The 20792-nt window shown below is 35.1% G+C and overlaps 2 protein-coding genes across 2 annotated transcripts in view; one reads left to right on the top strand and one right to left on the bottom strand.

The window, feature by feature from the left end:
* Window positions 1–20792, top strand: part of LOC111515069 (uncharacterized) — a 178971-nt gene that overhangs the window by 71633 nt on the left and 86546 nt on the right. The window lies entirely within an intron of this gene.
* The window catches only part of LOC111517008 (WD repeat domain-containing protein 83), a 37210-nt gene continuing 36089 nt past the window's right edge, over window positions 19672–20792 (bottom strand). Inside the window, exon 5 of the mRNA XM_074176691.1 lies at window positions 19672–19944. Coding sequence (XP_074032792.1) covers window positions 19677–19944 — 268 coding nt within the window. The 3' untranslated portion in view covers window positions 19672–19676. The remainder of the gene's footprint in view (window positions 19945–20792) is intronic.

The raw sequence follows: 20792 nt of genomic DNA on the forward strand, positions 1-20792 counted from the left end.
CCAAACATTTTCCGCACAAGAACTGTTGACGAATGATAAAATGTAAGACTAATGGTTTTGAACCACCATCAATTTCTACAGCCTTTGACACAAGTGCAACCACTCCTTTACCAGGCTGAAGAGCCTTATGGCACCCATTCATTTACAGGCCGCCTTCAGGCCGTTGCCTCAAGGCGCGCCGCCTTAGGGCCAATTTTCACCACAGACACACCGTCCTATGACAGGTTCAGAACTGCAGGCGATCGAAACTCAATGAATTCGCATCGTGTGTGTTCATTTATCGTCAGTCCATGACTGAAGATCTGAACTTCAATTCAGTTTGAAATTTGTGCCTCATTCGCATTATTTCAATCAAAATGAGTGAAAAGGGATGCAACAAACCTGAATTTATTACAGGTTTCATCGATATTTATAGGAGTCATCCATGTTTATGGAAAATAAAATCAAAATTTTATTCAAACAGACAATTGCGCGATAAAGCATATGCGTCGTTGTTACAATATTATAAAAGTGTTGATAAAAATGCAACAATAGACACGGTGAAAAACAATCAATAATCTCAGAAGTTCTTTTAGAAAGGAATTGAAAAAAGTTAATAAAAGTAAAAAATCCGGAAGTGGTACTGACGAAATATATGTACCTACACTTTGGTACTATAAACTACTGTTATTCACATCCGATCAAGAAGAACCCATACAACCAATTTCAAATGACGAAGACGCCGAAACAGAAAACTCGGAGAATGAGGTGAGTTTATATATACCTATCTAGTAAATAATACTTAATAGGAATGCTATTCCGATAGTTATTAAAACACGAATATATACGTTTAATGATATTTATTTATGGAACAATTTTGCAGTTGTTGTATACAAAATTGTACTATTTTATATGAACCTATCTTGCCAAGATACCTTTCCGTTGTTCATGAAATAGCTTTTGTAAGTGTCGCGAGTTTCCTTTGCTGCATTTGATGGATTGCGTCCATATCCATGTTGTAAGTTTCCTAATGTGTGATCACTTCTCCAGTCTCCCATTATTATGTCCCCTGTATCAAGTACTTCAGTATCGATGCTATTTTTGGGCAAGTAAGAGTTTGATGAATGTCGTCGTAAAAAGTTATGCAAAGCACAAGATGCAAGAAGTATATAATTGATTTTTTCAGGTTTCATGTTGATTGACGTATGAAAAACTCTGAATCGATTAGATAGAATTCCGAATGCATTTTCAACAGTACGCCGGGCTCGGCTCAATCTATAATTGAAAATCCGCTCGTCTGGTGTTAAGTTTTTTTGAGGAAAGGGTTTAACTATGTGTTCATGTAATGCGAAAGCATCATCTGCTACAAATACAAAAGTCATGTTTTCTTTCGTCGATTCCTTACTTGGCAGACCCAGTGTTCCCTGCATCAGTTTATCATAGAAAGTTGTCGTCTCCAAAACACCTCCATCAGATACTCTTCCGTTACACCCAACACTGACATAAATGAATTCATAATCGGCATTAACAATTGCCATTAGGACGATGCTATTGTAGCCTTTGTAGTTATAAAAATACGATCCACTTTTAGCAGGTTGGACAATTCTGATATGCTTGCCATCAATAGATCCTCCGCAATTGGGAAAATTCCATCTACTCTCAAGTTTCTCGCAATGACTTGCCAGTCTTCGGATGTACTTGGAAACTGAAATAATAATGGAGAAAACGTCGCCCACAAGTTTCGTCGACTAAATGAAGAACAGAGACTGTACGCGGAACATTTGATTAATAAAACCCTTTTTTACGCCATTCAAAATAGACTAACTAGTGAGTCTGATATTGTACTGAGCCAATCTGTTAACGAGACTGTTTATAATGTATCCTACTCATCGTATCTAAACAACCATCAGATACCAGTCCCAAATCAGCCATGCGTTTTCGAACGACAATATCAGCCACCCGTCCAAGATGTCCCGTCAGAGTTAACGAAGTTGATCAGTTTCAAGAAATGAAAAGAAATATGTGTACACTCCTATTCACATCAAACGTCTTTTATTTTTATGTTACAATTTGAGAAATAAATTTATTTTTCCCTACCTTCAAATATTCTCTTTTCAATACTTTGTAAATTATTTTGCAGGTTTCTGGAATAATGACTCCTAGTGCCTGTGGAGAAATGAGCGTTGAAAACTTTAAATCCTCAAAGCTGCGTCCCGTGGCAAGAAACCGTAGTGTTGCAATTAATCTTTCCTCTGCACTAATTGCTCTCCTCATTCTCGTGTTTCTCTTCGATATAAAAGGTTTCACTAGTTTTAATAACCTTTGAAAAGTGACATCACCCATACGAAGATAATTCTTTAAATCATCTGTACTAGACATACGGAGTTTTTCAATTAGTTGCATGTATGACAAATGTTCTCTTTCAAGAAGCCAATCCTTCACCCAAAATCGCTTTCTTTGTCGAGGTGGTCTCTCTAATAGTAATAACACTATTAATAAACACGCTATAAAACTTTTTTCGAAGTTAATCATATTTGATACTTTTTGGTATATTTTGTGTCGCCGTCTTCGCCTGCTTCGGATCAACTGGACTGACGTGTGTAGTGAAATATGAGGCCGCCTGCAGTCTGCGACCTGTCCGGCCGAAACCTGAAGGCTTCATCTCTCAGGCGGCCTGAGTAATGTGTGGCCTCAATAAGGTCGCCGACGGCCGACTTGATCGACAGTCCACGGCCTGAAGGCGGCCTGTAAATGAATGGGTGCCTTTAGGGCAAGTGTCTTAAGGCGAAACATCGGTGTATACCAGTGAGGGTGACAGTGTTCTATGTGAGTACAATTTATTACCATTCATTCAAAGTAGAACTCATGTGAATGATATCTGATTCTTATTCCACAACAAATGTTTGAAATACAAACTGAGTAGAGAAAAGTATCTTCTGTATAATTCAGTGTTCAACAGATACTGTTCCAATTTGGACGTTTTCTCCATGTCCTTACAAATGTATAAAAGTAACATAAGGAAAATATTAAATTTTTAATCATTTATTTGAATTGAAGGGGTTATATTTTTAGGAGTAGAGAAAAGTATCTTCTGTATAATTCAGTGTTCATATAGAAGTATTTGTTTCGAAAGAATTTTTTTCTTTCGTGTAATTCAATGTTTATTTGAAAGTAGCTGTTTCACGAGGACTTTCTTTCAGTTTGTGTCTGAAAGTTACTTCTTTGCATGATCTACACATTCATGTATAGAGTTTCAAATTGATTACTTCCTTCCTTTCTTTGGAAGATTCTCTCATCCCTTTTTTTGTATCAGATGGAGTAGTAGAAAGCCAAAAACTTTCTTTCCAAAAAAAAAAAAAAGAATAGAATAGTTCATTAACTACGTTACATTTTCATATTTTCAGCAAGTCGGGTGTATAGGCATTCTAAAATGAACATAAAATAAAGAAGTAAATTGTAAAAATATTAAGCAACGCAGAGGTTGCCTACGTACATATACACACATCGGAAAAGTCAAGGGATATTTTTAAAAATGGCAATAATTTTTTTTAGATCGCTTTAGGAAAAAAAAAAGTTGACGGGTGATTATTAAACGAATGTAACTTACAACAAAATTTATTAAATGGTCAAAAATACTGAGTGCGCATATAAGCAAAACTAAAAAAAATATGGCTCTTCTTTGGCACCCCGAAAAAAAAACATAATACAAAAAAAAATTGAAATCAGTACAAAGTATGGCCTCCACGCTGGTTTATTACGGCCCTACATCTATCGTGCATCGACAAAATGAGATTGTCAATGTCTTGTTGAGGTACATTTGCCCATTCAGCGATTAAAAGCTCTCTCAATTGAAACGTTGTGTGAATGTTCCCCATATGCGGGGTAATTCTTCGTTGAAGCATGTCCCACACATGCTCGATGGGATTCAGGTCCGGTGATTGTGCTGGCCATGGCAATACATCAAATCCTTCGTTGGTGAGCCAGTCAGTCACTAGACGCGCGACATGTGGACGAGCATTATCGTGCATTAGGTGGAAGTTTTTACCAACAGCACCAGCAAACGGACGGACGATAGGTAGAAGAATGGTGTCGAGGTACTGTCAAGCTGTGAGGGAGCGATTTGGAAAAACGAGATCTGTTCTGCCGCCGATCATGATTCCGCCCCATAGCATTACTGTACCACCTCTGTATGTGTGGACTTCCTGGACGTGTCTCAAACGTTCATTATTTCCAGGTCGTCTCCACAGTCTTACTCGACGAGAATCTGGATGAAATCCAAATCTGGATTCGTCTGTAAACAAAACTGTGGCCCAATCATTTGCATCCCAAACATTTGATGTTCTTGACACCACTCTAATCTTCTACCGCGATTACCTCTCGACAAAGGTGGACATCTAAGTGGCCTTTTGTTGTGGAGATCTGCTTCATGCAGTCGATTTCTGACAGTATCACGACCAATGGTTACCTGGTGCGTCCTCTGCAACACGTTAACCAACTCAGGTGCTGTGATTGTCGGTTATCTTCTTGCGGTTAAGACCAAAAATCGGTCTTGAACTGCAGTTGTAGCGCGTCCTCGCCCTGGATGTTGTTCGGCTGGACTGCCAGCTTCACGGAAACGCCACCACAATCGACTGATAACACTTTGGGAGACCCCCAAACGAAGAGCTACATCATTTTGTCGCATGTCACCTTGAAGAAGCCCTACAGCTCTATTCATCTCAGCCAATGGTAAGTGATGGCGTTCCATGTTAAAGCACAATATTTCCAGTTTAATTGCTGAGCAAAAACTGCATAGAATGTACAAACTCGACACTTTCAGATTATTCATTTTAGCCGAAAACCTACAGTTTGTAAAAAACTTGATAAAAGATTAGTTACCGTTTTTGCAGGCTTTGTTCAACCCATAGAAATCTACAGGGTGGTCGAGTGTACCAATTTAATCGAAATTAAACGACCTCATGCATTTATTTTTATGATATTTAGTATGTTATAAAAATATCCCTAGACTTTTCCGATGTGTATATAAACAAATAAATATTCACATATGTTAATAGGGATATTCACAAACTACCACAGTATATACAATCGATATCGGTGAGTATGTTTCATCTCGAGTAGACATAGCTGACGAGAACTGTCCTGAAATGATCGTAGTATTCCGAGACTGAGTAAAAGCATTGGTTGAGTAGCATTTCCTTGACGGCTCTTTTGAATTTGGTGATACAGCTCTTTGAAGTTATTTGGCAGAGAGTTAGAAAGATTCTAATCAACAGAATTCATTTTTGATCTGGTCAAACGATAACGGCATATTCTCACCTTGTCCGCATTTCTCGTGAAGTGTTGGTTTGTTTTATATTCTATACTGACTGGCGGTTGTGAGTTGCGGTTGTGTCTGTACTTGGCTCGAGAAAATGTCTTTTATGTGCTGCAAATCAAAAACTTTCATTCACTATGTGTATACCAAATGTGCTAATGTTTATCACCGGAGCTGTATCCAAAAAAAAAATTTAAAAATAAAATAAAATTTTTACAAGGTAACAAAATATTATGCTGCGAAGAGTACGACGAATTCAGGGGGCTAAATGAAATAAGCCTGTTGGAGCAAACTGTCCGTGAATTATCAACTGATAATGTATTGAAAGACAAACATATGGAGCTGTTACACAAAGAGAAGAATGCTTTGATGCAGGCTGCAGAACAATCAGAAATGGAACTCAATGACTCGTTGGAAGAACTTATTGCAGATCTACAAAATAAAATAGCTTCTAAAAACGAAAAACGCTGTATTGGAACTCAGACAAAACCAGTGGTACAAAAAACAATAGGAATCTCAACAGATGAAGTCGAGTTCATTGCCGTAGGAAAAGGTAATAAACGTAAAAATATAAATACACTAAACAAGGAAGTACAGACAAATTTAATAGATCCACCGATGATAAAAATACCCAATGATGAAGCAAAACAAAATAATATATCACTGGAGCAAAACTGTGTCCCAAGAAAAAGAAGAATATTGATGGTTGCTGGATTCTTCGGAAAAAATATGACGAAGTTCCTCACAAAGTACAAAAATGACGACCATATACTAGAGATGCTACTCAAACCTAATGCAAATAATAATATTCTGCTAAAAACGGCAATTAATAATTCAGGAAATTTTGCAAAAAATGATACCGTTATCTTTTGGCCAAACACGATGGATACGCATTTGTTTGCCAAAATCTCATTAGAATTAAAACATACAAATACTATTGTAATCACGGAACCTTACCGATTTGATATTGAGAATATCAACCAAAGCATCTATATTAGTAATATGTCATTCACTGAAAAAAATCATAACTGCAGATATGGAAATATATATATATATATATACAGGCTGATTCACGGTGGATGGCACATTAGACGTTTCTGGTGAACCAGACAACGGATCACTTTGAAAATTTAATGGAGGGCATATTCGGACATTCTCTAGCCAACTAAAATATTTTCGACAATGCGGTGTTGCCGCTTCTATTAGAAAGCAGTAGCAACTTTGATTTTTCAAATGGAACACTCTGTATATAATATTATTTTTGGAATCTCCAATAATTGCCCGACAACTTTTCTTGATATTTCCCTATACCTATCTGTTACCGTTTTCGAAATAAAAATTAATTTCAATTTTTTTCTTCGAAAACATGACTTCTAAAAATGCCGATATCTTTTAGTTAAGAAGTACTATGATATCGAAATTTGGTTTGGAGTTAGGTGATACTTGGACACTTCCCACACGTCAGACTAATCTCCGTTACTTCAATACAGGGTGGTAAAAAAATACAGTTTTTTCGTTTGCTTGAAAAAGTTGCTGAAATTTGATTATTTTAAATGGAACACCCTGTATATTATTGAAAATTCGGAAAGCTGCTGAAATTTGCTTTCTTTCTATGTATATCATACCTATACCTAACTAGTCAAGTTTCGGACTTATGAACATTTATTTGTGAAAATGTCCCTTCAGAATGGTATTTCCATTCGGTATTTGGTAAGCAGGCCATGATTACTATTTGACAGTAGCGTTGTGACATTCTCCTAATAATATCGACATTTTCGTCACTTCAGAAGTTGCAAATACCTTCAAAACGATGGAACAAAACTATTCAAACGAAGTTCTTATGAATTTGTTTATTATTTTTGGACAGTGTGACAAAATTATCAGCAGAACATGTAGAAAGTTCAATGAAATGTATCCGAATCTACCGCCAATGAACCTCAAGAAATTTATACGAATTCAGAACAATGTATTTTATAATAACTTAAGTTAATGTAATGTAGTATATTACTTTATTATATAATTGTTAATTTCATTCTCAAACGGGGGTGATCCCGTAAAATAAATAAATAAATTACTATTTCCCGTGAATTTGGTATAGTGACCTAACATTTAAACAAAATAACTTCAGTAAAAAAACCGCTTCTGATTTTTTTTCAAGTATCAATTATGACAGATAAGGAATGTCAGTTTATGATGAGTCTTCATATTATTATTGATATAATTCAAAGCAAAATATTCATAAGTTTCTTCCTCTGCGCATTTACTAGGCAATATTTAATTAAAACTTGTTTTTTGTCTGAATCGATCTCCGCTTGAACACGACCGTAGTGATGAGTCATATCACTATGGACGAAAATAAATTTCCAGCAGTCGAATTATCATATCCTATAATCCTAAGCAAACAGTCCTGCCTGTTTGATGATTTGATTAAAGCAAGTCAGGGGACAGTTTTTAATTTCGGTGTTAGCGAACAGCTAAAAGCGAATTATTCGGGGATTACTTGGATCAACGTGTCAATTCAAACGGTATTATCAGAAAGTAATGAACTTATTCCTTCGTCGACAAGGATAATGATTCAAAAGTTTTCAATAAAATGCGATTTCACAGTTTCCTTGTTCTATTCATTGATCTCACAAATATTTCGTTTGATACTCCAGTGAAATTCCACATACAGTGTGTAAAAGCCAAATGGAATAAATTCATTATCTCGGTTACAGTACATATTTTAACAAAATTCCGAAACACGTCAAATTTAAAATATAATTTGACATGCTTCAATGTAAAAATGCCACCCCTACCTTCAACACCCTTCGAATAATAGGTACCACCCCCAATTTTTTAAATGAGAAGTATAAATTTTTGATATATCGTTTGACAGGTCTCTTCATTCTCTATTCAAAAATGTTATCGCTTTCAAGTTTATGGCAACAATTAAGATAAAATTAATCAAAATCATGTGTTTACCGAAATGCGATAAAATACACTCAAAAACTTAAATGTAATGCAAAACGTAATGAAATGTACCATACGAAAAAGAACTATGGATGTTATAGTCTATCCATTCCCAATTGGAACGGCAATAAAAAGATGAGTACAGTCATAAACATTTCTTGACTGTCGCCCAGATAATTAGTAAACGTGCTATCAAATGTATACTAAAACCAATAATGATTGAGAGTAGAAGTAAGCCCAGTTGACAGCAAATCGGGGGCGTGCTTATTAATTTTTGAGAGGGTTAAGAATGAAAGAAAAATTCTTAGTACAATTAGTTAAAATATTCATACACATTTTTTATTTATTTCATTAAAACTTTGCAATATCGTAATTTACCTAATCGTTGTAGTCATTAGGTGGGCCTTATGAAAACGGAGTAATAATCGTGGTAATTATAGTAGGTACCAAATAAATGAACAATATTAATAAAAAACACAATATATATATATATATATATATATATATATATATGTTCTGCTTCTCTTAGTATTTTGTAAATCGATGATTTTGGTACACCGTTATAATCAGAGCACATATCAACTAATTTATCTTTTGTAATTATGGAACTTAATGATGTAGAAATGCCCGGTTGGTTATTCGGAGGTACACACGTAGAATTACAGCACATATGCACAAAGTCATATTTTGGTGGCTGATGATCTCTTTCAAGGCAGTGAAATATTTGCAGTACAATTTGTTTTTCTCTTACTGACCGAGACTCCGACCGTTTTACCTTTTTCGACGTGGAAGGCCCGACCATGTCTCCCATTTTTTGAGTAGTTTGAGAACGGTGTAGAAATATAATTATGTAACGCTTAAACACTTATTAGCACTATTATTTTCACCAATTGTTATCACAACACGTCGATTGCTGACTAACTTAACTGTAAAACGTACAATTCACGCTGTATAATTCACAAACCAATGATACGCTCATGGCTGCAAGTACATTAGTGAGGACTGCAACGATGAGATGGAAGTTACGGTAAAGTGACAAAGACAGAAATATCGTTGCGTACAGCGTTGCCACTAGTTGTAATAAATATCTAACACTATACAGAAAGTAATGAATTTTAACTGATCAGTAATCAGGAAATGTATAAGTATTACTCATTACAAGCTCATTACTGATTTTTGTCATAAATAATACCTTTTAATCGTACTAGTATTGTGTATTATCTATAATTTGCCACAACCTACAACTCTACTGCTCACTATATTTTGATTCTGCTATAAACTGGTAACGTAAAATTTAGATATGACAACGCGCTTCACTCTCAATCATTATTGGTTTTACTATAGTTGAGAAGTAAAGGCTGGGCTAGCTGGACTCGCTGAATACTAATTATTTGGCCGTTTCACAATATTTCTTTATCAGTGCTGTGTGTTCGTGGGGTTAGGTGAGGTAGTGAGTGGTTTTGCAAACCGATTTTTGAAAACTTTTTCTAGAGATCAATTATCCTAACACCAAACTGATATTTTTGCACTCGACGCGCGTTTCGCTAACAAGGTTGGCATCTTCAGGAAAAGCAAATTGATACTGAATCTAAAGACAAGGGTTAGCTGTTTATATAACTAAATATACAAATTGATTTGTCAACAATAGATACGACTTTCTGGAGACCTTTTGAAACAAATGATAACATTACGTGTGAGGAATCTGTGTCAATCGACAGGGATCCGGAATTTGAAAATAAAGACTTACATGTTCAAATTCAGCGAGTAATTTTAAATATTCATGAATGCTTGAAGAAGGAAAACTGTCACACTTCACAGAATGCTATTGTGAATAGAATATGCGAGTTAACGAAACTATCTCGTTCGACAGTTCTTCGAGTGATTAAAATAGGGGATGTCATTGACCATGCAATGAAACGAAAACAAAGGAATGAAAAATTCGCAAACGTTGATGGTGCTACAAAAGATGTGATTAGGCGAACAATTCATGGTATATACCAAAAAAATGAAGTACCAACCTTAGAAATGATTTGGTATAAATTACTCGGCTATCCCGATTACAATTACAAATCTTTAGAAACTCTACGAGGTGTCTTATTGTCTTGTGGTTTCAAATATAAAAAATTGAACAAACGGATGGTCATAATGGAATCGACACGCACTGTTCAACTCCGACAAGAATATTTCAGGCGAATGAAAAGCTACCGAGAATCCAGCAGACATATAATCTACCTCGACGAAACTTGGTTTGACACCCATGATGTTGTCAAATATGGCTGGGTAGACGAAACCAAGTATTGTGCTTTGAACACACATTGTTCAAGGGGAAAACGTGTTATAATATAATTTTGCATGCCGGGAATGAAAGTGGTTTCGTACCTAACGCTTTGCTTCTGTTGGCCAAAAACATAAAAGATTCGTCTGCTGATTACCACGAAGATATGACTGCGGCTTTATTCGAAACCTGGTTCAATGAGCAGCTTCTCCCAAATATTCCTCCAAACTCGGTTATTGTTATGGATAACGCTTCGTATCATTCTCGGTCATTGACTACAATACCAAACAATAACACAAAAAAGCAGATATTGTTGATTTCATGCGAAATCATGACATGGAAATACTTGAAAAAATTACAACGAAAAAGGTATTACTGGCGACCATAAAACAACGTAATTTCAAAAAATAGTATGTTATTGATTCGATGTGTGAAACACGTGGTCATATTCTCTAACGTTTGCCTCCATACTATTGTGTGTTCAATCCAATTGAAATGGTTTGGGCCACAATGAAAGAAAGCTTGCGGAAATGTAATCAGTCACCGACTTTGAATGCTGTGGTGCTTGACAATATAAGGCGAGTGGTGAATGAAGTAGGTAATAGTGATGTGTGGAAGAACTTGTGGCCCACGTTATAAAAGAAGAGAACAAATATTATGTGCAAGTTTCCCAACACCGAATCGTTATTTTTAACACCTCGACACCTGTTTCGATTACCAAGTGATCATCTTCAAAGAGGAAGATTAAAACAGTTTTAATCTTCCCCTTTGAAGATGATCACTTGGTGATCGAAACACGTGTCGAGGTGTTGAAAATAACGATTTGGTGTTGGGAAAAAACTCCAGTAATATTCAACATTTCTATTTGTTTTCAAGAGTATTAAAGATGATGTTTACAAAGTAGCGTGTTAAAAATATTTTTAACACTAGTGTTGAAAGTATTTTTAAGACGATTTTTTTCGACCAAATAGCAAGAAACAAAACATAATTATGCAATTTTCAAGGAAGTTTCATTATGGACAATAAATATAGATGCAATTAAATTCTGTTACAAATGTATTATATACATTAATTACATTATTATTATGTTTTATGAACAGTAATATGAAAAGTACAATTAGAACAACTGCTGATATTAATACCTTACGATGTTGAAGAGCCTTGTAATAGGATATTCGAACAATCTGAGTTGACAATTTCATGGGCATTAACATTCAATTTTTGAAGTGAAGAAGACGATGCTGTAACGCTGGAGCTAGCTGTTGGGATTATTCTTTCAGCAATAGCCTTCTTTTTTATAAGAAATAAATTGATCGATGTGTCCCTCAGCGACTGTTGTAGACTTCCATCCTCCGTGCTTCTTAATATCCGCTTTAGATATTTGCTTCTGATTCTGCTAGCAAAGAAGCAGAAGACCTTCTGAAACAGTGACCTGTATATTCCTTTGGTAGAGGGCATTTTCCCAAACGTGTTTATACCAACAGGATTGGCACTGCATTTATAATTTGAGTGTAAACAACACTGTTGGTAACCAGATGATTTGGCGTCAACAGATGTCAAAATGTGTAGTACTAGAAATACTAGTACTATGTTGCTGTATCGCCGCTGTTCCAATGTTTTGACAGAATCAGAATCAACGAACTTCGGCGTGCGCAGCGTTATAGAACAGTGCTTTCAAAAAATTGTTCTACAGCGCCATCTAGTGGAAAGTTACAGAAACATTGATAGCCTAAAAACCTTCTCTATGAAAAATCACTTATACATGTCAAGTTTCATCACGATCGGGTGAGCGATGTAGAAGTTTATCACTTACCAACCAACCAACCAACCAACCAACAAACATCCATTTTTATATATTACATTTATCTGTTTTATTATGAAAACAAGACAGTTGTACAAAAAACTTTGTATGACATTTGTGTTGAAAGTAAGTTTCATTTTGTTCGTGAAATTGCTCAACATGCTGCGCTCGATTCGCAAACTTTTTCACTCACAAATTTAAACCTTACTTTTAACACTCATATCATAAATATCTATTAAATACTAGTACTATGTTGCTGTATCCCTGCTGTTCCAAGTTTTAACAGAATAAGAATTAACGAACTTAGGCATGCGCAGCGTTATAGAACAGTGATTTCAAAAAAATTGTTCTACAGCGCCATCTAGTAGCGAGTTACAGAAAAATTGATATACTAAAAACCTCTATGAAAAATTACTTATACATGTCAAGTTTCATCACGATCGGTTGAGCGACGAGAAGTTTATCACTTACCAACCAACCAACCAACCAACAAACATCCATTTTTATATATTAGATTTATCTGTTTTATTATGAAAACAAGACAGTTGTACAAAAAACTTTGTATGACATTTGTGTTGAAAGTAAGTTTCATTTTGTTCGTGAAATTGCTCAACATGCTGCGCTCGATTCGCAAACTTTTTCACTCACAAATTTAAACCTTACTTTTAACACTCATATCATAAATATCTATTAAATACTAGTACTATGTTGCTGTATCCCTGCTGTTCCAATTTTTAACAGAATCAGAATCAACGAACTTAGTCGTGCGCAGCGTTATAAAACAGTGCTTTCAAAAAAATTGTTCTACAGCGCCATCTAGTAGCGAGTTACAGAAAAATTGATAGCCTAAAAACCTTCTCTATGAAAAATTACTTATACATGTCAAGTTTCATCACGATCGGTTGAGCGATGTAGAAGTTTATCACTTACCAACCAACCAACAAACATCCATTTTTATATATTAGGTTGAGCTAAAAATAAAGTTAAAGTTGTAGTGTGCATTACTTGTGAAAATGTTTTCCTCAGAATCTGTATGGAATGTGTTAAAAACTATGTAACAATATATGAAACACGTAGGTATTATTTGTTGTACTTTGAGCTTGCTATCTCAAGCTCAAAGTAAGTCTTCAAACCCAAAATATTCCACATCAATTAATGATGAAATCATCAGACATATGACGGAAGAAATTGATCTTCCAAAGTCAATCATTCAAGAAAAAGATGAAAAACATGCCATATTATCAGAAAATAAACTCCTATGGAATGAAAAAATCAGTTCACTGGTGAATAAAAACAAAAATAACAAACAAAAAGTCTGTGGAATGCTCGCAAATGTCAGAAGATAAGACCCATCAGCAGTCGATCAATGTCGACAAAAATACCACCAAAATAATGGGAGATAAACAAAAAGGAAAATCACAAATGAAACCTTGTGAGATAGAGGTTGCTAATATTAGTTTTGTGGAGGAGGAATGCAGCTCTGCAACCAAACACTATAATACGAAGGAAGTCGTATTTTCTGCTGTAAAAATCAACCTCAAGAAAAAATACACTTGATACCTACAGGGTGTAACATAAGTACGTTAAAATATTCATGTAACGTAACGAAGTAAACAATTAATATTTCAACTAGCACTAATGATAAATAAACAGAGTAGCCAACAACAACAAACCTCATGCTGGCAGTATTTTCTATTTCATATTAATTCACCAAATCGTATTCATTTGGTAACTATATGTTTCCTTTGACGGGCTTCTTACATTGCTTATTACTCTACAATTACAAAATCAATCGGTTATGATGAATTCTGTTAATTCAGATATTATTCTATTTCCACAAATTTCAAGTTGTTAGGAATTGTACTATACTGATTAACTTGATTGGTGAAAAGCTGCGTCGAGAAAAGTGTTACAGTTCTGGTGTGAGCGAGCAGTATTTGTTTTGTAAATTTTATAGCGTTCAACATAACTAATCGTTGATTTTTCAGTTTTTCATTGATTTTAGAAAATTCCTTCGATTTACCCATGTTTTCAAAACTTCTACATACGACATATCTATATGTTTTCATCGATCGCTTTTTTTCCAACCAGTGAATAATATCTGAATCTATCGGTAACACACTAGTTAATAACCTTATATTAATAATGAGATTTATTCGGCTCTCACATCCCACAGAGGAATTCTACGTGCCGTCCGGCTATCTCACATTTTCTTCTTCTTGCCGTTATTCTGACGACGCGTCGCAATCAACTAGTAAAACTAATAGGGCAATGCCTACAAATTGCTAACTTTGAAATTACATTACATTGCAACCTCTCAATCTCAATAACTTCACTTGTTTCAGGTAAAGCGAGCGTAATCAAAGCATTTTCTTATTAAACCGATGGTCAGGATTCTAATCCTATACATACTTTTCCAGACCTCAATTACACGGTCATCGTTCCGTGCTAACTTGCGCCATTTTTCTGTTCCGTGCTAACTTGCCCCATTTTCCTGTTCCGTGCACACGCCATTATTCCGCGCTCTGGATAATTAGAGCGTCTCGCAGTTGCGGCTTAGCTCCAGTGCTGCCTAAAGTACTAGTGCACCGCATTCGGTACTATTCCATGATTTTGATACGAAAGTGCTATCCGGATCAATATGTAGACTATTTGGTACTATTTACTACAATCTAATTTTTTTACATTTTCACGTTGACTCCCGTTGAGTACAATAAAAAATAACAATATGTGTGGCAACAATGCAATTCCATGTTTCAAGTTCCAGATCACCCTCTAAGTTATAGTTCTGTGAGATCACCAAAAACCGTACTTATATCAAAATTGCGTGTTGTCATCACAACTCTGCATTGTTTAATCCTGTGTCGTGTCTGTGAACTGTGGTTCTGTCATCTGTCAGTCACTCAGCAGTACAGCAGTTTTAACTTTTAATAGCTCCAAAATTTGTTTTCGAATTCGAATTTTTTGAATTTGTTTGGCCAACATTCAACTCGAAATGGCCTTAAACGATAAATAATGTGAATTGTATATGACAAGTTAGGTTCGGTTATGATGAAGGTAGGTAATATTTGAATCCTGAATTTGAAGTCGGAATTCCGAAAGTACATTCTAGACAATAAAGTTCGATCCACAGTATGGGAGCCAAGTTACAACTATCTCGAGACGTTCTTTAGACTGTAACACGTGAAATGACCGCGCTGGATGACTGATTATTCATTTCCTCTTAATTTGTATTGCCGTTGCTTCCTGCGTGACGGATTTGGCCAGGACATGTCTATGATAATATGGACTCGGCGTGATGTCACTTTACATATATTCCACTTGCGGATCACACAACCTCTTGGCCAGTGCGTCACAGTTACAGCAAATCCCAGAATGTTTACAATTGAAATATGCAACACGTAAAACATCTCATGACGTTTCCGACATTGTGTATGGGACGTAAATGCCAGGACGAGGATCTCTTCATCTTTTTTTAGTTGTTGGTGCCAATGTTCTCTCTTTATTGACCAGCCCATATTATGACGTCACTGGCCAGGATGACATTTAAAAAAGTTCTCGCCAAAAGTGGGTGTGAATTGTGAATCATATTGTCTTGTATATAATATGTATCTACTATTAGTTCCTGAAATTGTTGTATTAGTAATTGATGTGAATATTGGCAATTATCCCGAATGTTTTATACGTCTTTCCTAATAGCAATAGAGTGATCATTCCTGTTTCGTCTTTGTACAGGATTACTTTTTAACATCATTTTTGATACTGCACCAGTTTCATTGAATATTTTATTTATTTTATTTACCGTACCGCAGCTAATACGAGGACGATCTGGATGTCTCTCATTAAATACTCTACAAACCTCTCTAGCACTTCTAACGTCATCTCCCGAAAGGCGTACAATTTCAATTTTCCCTCTTACGCTCAATCTTGCAGCCATGACACAAAATAATTCGAAGAACTGTAAGGTGAATATTGTTGACAATAGTATACTTAAATCTTTCACAAGTGTCAAACTGTAATATCATTTCCATGGCAACTAAGATTTAAATTGAAATATTAGGTCTTAGTTTTAGTTAATTTGCGTGAAAACTTAAATGTAATTCCGTTATTTTCATTAAAAATATTTACGCTATTTGTTTTTTTTTGTCATCCGGCGGCACTTTATTGTTGAAATCATAAAAAAAATATTCTCATGGCTATATCTGTTGATATAGGGTGTTTTTTGTGACTGTTAGCTGTGTGAGTTTTCGAATTTTTGAGTTGTCATAACTTTGTTAATAATGAATATTTTTTCATGAAATTTTGGTCACACCTGTTTAGAGGCACTCTGAATCCAGTGGCGTAGTGATTTTTTCAATAAAAAAATCTTCCAGTCCATTTGAGTGATTCTGGTAGTTTAATGTAATATATGATTGAATTGTAATCCGGAGACCTCTCATAGAATGTCGTTCTATGTTTAGGAATTTTCAATAAGTTGCCGTGTCTGGTGTTATATTCATGTTTCTCAGAATTACACGGATAATTATCTATATTCTGTTTGGCAAAGATAATACATCGAAAAATGTACACAGCAGGCACCGTAAGAATTTTATTTTCTTTAAAGATAGATCGACAACTGTCTTGATAATTCAAGTTAAAAATCAGTCTTACTAAACGCTTTTGGGAAACAAACACTCTCAAGAATTCTCTTGCTCGACCCCATGCCAATATATTCAGATTAATATGTGCATATGCCATAGCATAGTAAATGCTTAGCAAGCCTGCTATATTCAAGGTTGATTTCATTTGTTTAATAGCGAAATAGGCTTTATTTAGTTTTGAACATACACTTTCAATGTGTCTACCCCAATTTATACTCTCATCTAAATGAATGCCTAAAAATTTAGTTTCCATAGAGGGTTGGATGTCGTCAATTACAAAAAGTTCGTTGGGTAACAATTTTCGGTGAAAAAATTTGACTATTACCGATTTGGACGTGTTTAGAATTGACTTATTTCTCTGACACCAGGATGAAAATTGATTTACAACCATTTCCAGTTTAACTGCAAGCTGTTCTGCATCCTGATCGGATATTGTTATCGTTGTGTTGTCGGCAAACATGGTAACATGAACGTTTTCTAAATATTGTGGAAGATCATTTACATAAAGAAGAAACAGCAGTGGCCCAAGAACTAAACCCTGTGGTACTCCAAGTTTCACAGCCTGACTGTGTGAAATTGAATTATTGCATCTCACTATCATGATTCTATCTGTCATATATGATTGTATCCACTTTATTATACTGGCTGGAAGTCCTAGAGGCGCCAATTTATCTATTAAAGTTCCAATACACACTGTATCAAAGGCTTTTGACAAGTCGAAAAATAATGATAGGACATATTTGTTGTTGTCAATCTCTTTATATATATAATTAAGCAAGTGACACGAGGCTGTTTCAATCGACCTGTTTTGCCTGAAACCATGCTGAGAAGTACTTACTAATTTATTCTTTTCTAAGTGATAAATCACTCTTGTAGACACTATTTTTTCAAACAATTTCGATAAAGAACTGAGAAGAGAAATTTGCCTGTAATTGTCAACTACTTTTAGGTCACCTTTTTTGTGCAGAGGAATTACCAATGCTTTTTTAAATTCATCTGGAAAGAACCCTTGTATAAGTGATTGATTCATTAGGTATATAAATGGTTTTAGTATTAAGTCAATAATATTTTTTATAACTATAATCGATAATTCATCATATCCTGAAGATGTCTTATTTTTCATTCTATTAAGACAATCAACTACTTCATATTCTGTGATAGGGTATACAGTGGTATGAGAGCTATCAGAAATATATCTGAAAGTACAGGTATTCTTTCTGTGGATAACCCTCTGGTTGATTCTAATCATCAGCCAAAAAAGGTAATTCTCGTTTTTTTTAAATCCATATATGAACTCAATATTTGAGGATCCGTTACTGAAAGTTGAAGCAAAGTCCCTCTACCTTTGATTTCTTTTTGTAATAACAAATTCATCGTCTATGGCAAGTAATCTAACCAACATATAACAATGTTTACTTAAGCATGGGAGGGGGGTAAGAGCGTTGCTTAATTTTGCTGACAAGGGGGGTGGGGGTAAATAATTGTAATAAATATGCTTACTTAAAAGGCCCCTGAACAGATTAGATATAAAGGGGGGCAGTGGGTTATCCAGTGTTATGCCTTCATGGTGGCTGTGAAAAAAACCTAGTTTACTTTTGAGGTACTCTCTTACTGCAGAACAAACACTTAGTTTGATATTAATGAAATTTAGTTATTAATAAATCATATTAGGTGGCCTGAAAAGTTCGTAGTCTAACACACAGATGGCGCTGTAAGTATTTAATCCATATGATTTTTCGTTAACTCTAACCTTCAAAAGACACGTGTCAAATTTCACAGCTGTCGGACTACTAGTTTGTGGGATAGAACATTTTGAGTGAAGCAACTTATGTTAGATTGAAGAAAATGGATCAAAAGGAAATGAGAAGTGGTTGGCTAAGTTAAAACGAGGTGAAACGGTCACCGAGGACGATGCACGCAGTGGACGCCCCAACGAGACTGTTACCGACGAGAACATAAAATAAGTGCACAAAATAATGTTAGATAAGATAGAGAGATGGAAATTTTGATAGATAGGTGATGTGTTGAGCGTAAGGTGCGTGAATATTTGGGTATGTGAAAGCTCTGTTCAAAGTGTGTGCCACGCATGCTCACAATCGACCAAAAACAACAACAAATTGTTGATTCTGAGCAGTGTTTGTGGCTGTTCCATCCGAATTTATACGTCGATATGTGACAATGGATGAAATATGACTTCATCATTTCAAACCAGAATCAAAATGAACGTCATCTAAGTGTACTGAAATGTATGAAGCGTGCAAAGACGCCGCAGTTGGTTTGTCAAGGTTATGGTATCAGTAGTTTGCGATGTGCATGGTATAATATTCATCAACTATCCTGAAAAGGGGAAAACTATCAACAGCGACTATTACATAGCATTATTTGAGCGTTTGAAGAACAAAATCGCGAAAAAACAGCTTCATTTGAAGAAAAAAAAAGTGGTGTTTCATGAAGACAATGAAAATGATGGCAATTGCATAAATTGGGCTTCGAATTGGTTCCTCATTCATCGTATTCTTCAGTATTCTTGTATCCAAACAGACCGGTAGGTCTGTTTGAATACAAATAAATGAAATAAATAAATAAAATAAATAATCGTTCTAACGCCTCGAAGGTAACTATATTGAAACTCAAATTTTATCAAAAAGAAAATTTTCTATGTTAGCCTACGAACTTTTCATCAAAGGAAAATAATGAAAACAAGAAAAAGTTCATTCACAAATTTTCATTGGATTTCAACGAATCATTTTCCTCCCATATTTTTATAGAACCTACTGAAGATGTTATCAATATAGGTCTCTTGGGATGAACACTGAGGGAATTCAGAACTTTTCCAGGAGTGTGAAATACTTTTTGGACTACTTCTTGACCCACCAAGTCCCAACACCACAATTCTCCTGTTAGAGAGCCACTCATTATGAAATTGTCGTTGTTACTGATGCAACTCTCTATCTTCATATCTTCTGTCTTGTGTCCTGAATATCTGAAATTTCAAAAATCGTTATTCACAAGTTACAGAATCTAAGAGAAACAACAATTACCATTATCATAAGACAGAAACGTAATATTTAATGAAATACGTTTAAGATAATAGTGTTATTTCTTTGAATAGTATACTTCAATTGGGGGGATACGAGATGTAATATACCAAATCAAGGCTACTTTCTTTTGGTTATTGTCTTGAATTCTACAGAGGTAGGTCAACCAGTACGATTATGTGATTTATAATTTGTAAAAGTTTATGGCTTTACATTTTAGTAAATTTTTATAAGATTGGAATTTTATTTTGTTAACTTATATTTTTTTGTGAATCTTATTTATCTAAAAGCATTTTTCAAAAATCTATATTGACGTGTCTAAAAACTATATTGACGTGTCTAAAAACTGTGTGTTTCTTGAGACTAATAAATTATTATTATTATTATTATTAAAATTATGTGGTATTATTAGCTTCGGATGTGTCGTGCTTCGACATTCTCCATCAACCATATACAGCGTGACTCACGGTCGATGGTAGGTTAGACGTTTCTGGAAAACGCAAAGCATGATTTTTCTGACATTTCCTCTCACATTTGCAACGGCTCAATTTTCAACAGCTTTCCCAGGACGAAATGCGTTAACGCGCTGCAAAACCAAAAATGCACGGCGCGCAGTCGGAGAGTAGGCTGGGTTTAAAAAAAAAAAAATAATAAAATATAAGAAAATGCTAGGGGGCGCCACCAGTTTATTTTCGCAGGTTCAAACTGGGGAACCTTCAGTTCTTTTGGATTTCGTCCTGTACTATACTTTGAGAACTTGGATATAAGTACAATTATGCTTATTTGGTTTGGA

Source organism: Leptinotarsa decemlineata, unplaced genomic scaffold, assembly GCF_025532065.1.
Source record: "Leptinotarsa decemlineata unplaced genomic scaffold, Ldec_3_MD MMD2_tig00001973_RagTag_RagTag, whole genome shotgun sequence".
Classification (NCBI taxonomy): domain Eukaryota; kingdom Metazoa; phylum Arthropoda; class Insecta; order Coleoptera; family Chrysomelidae; genus Leptinotarsa; species Leptinotarsa decemlineata.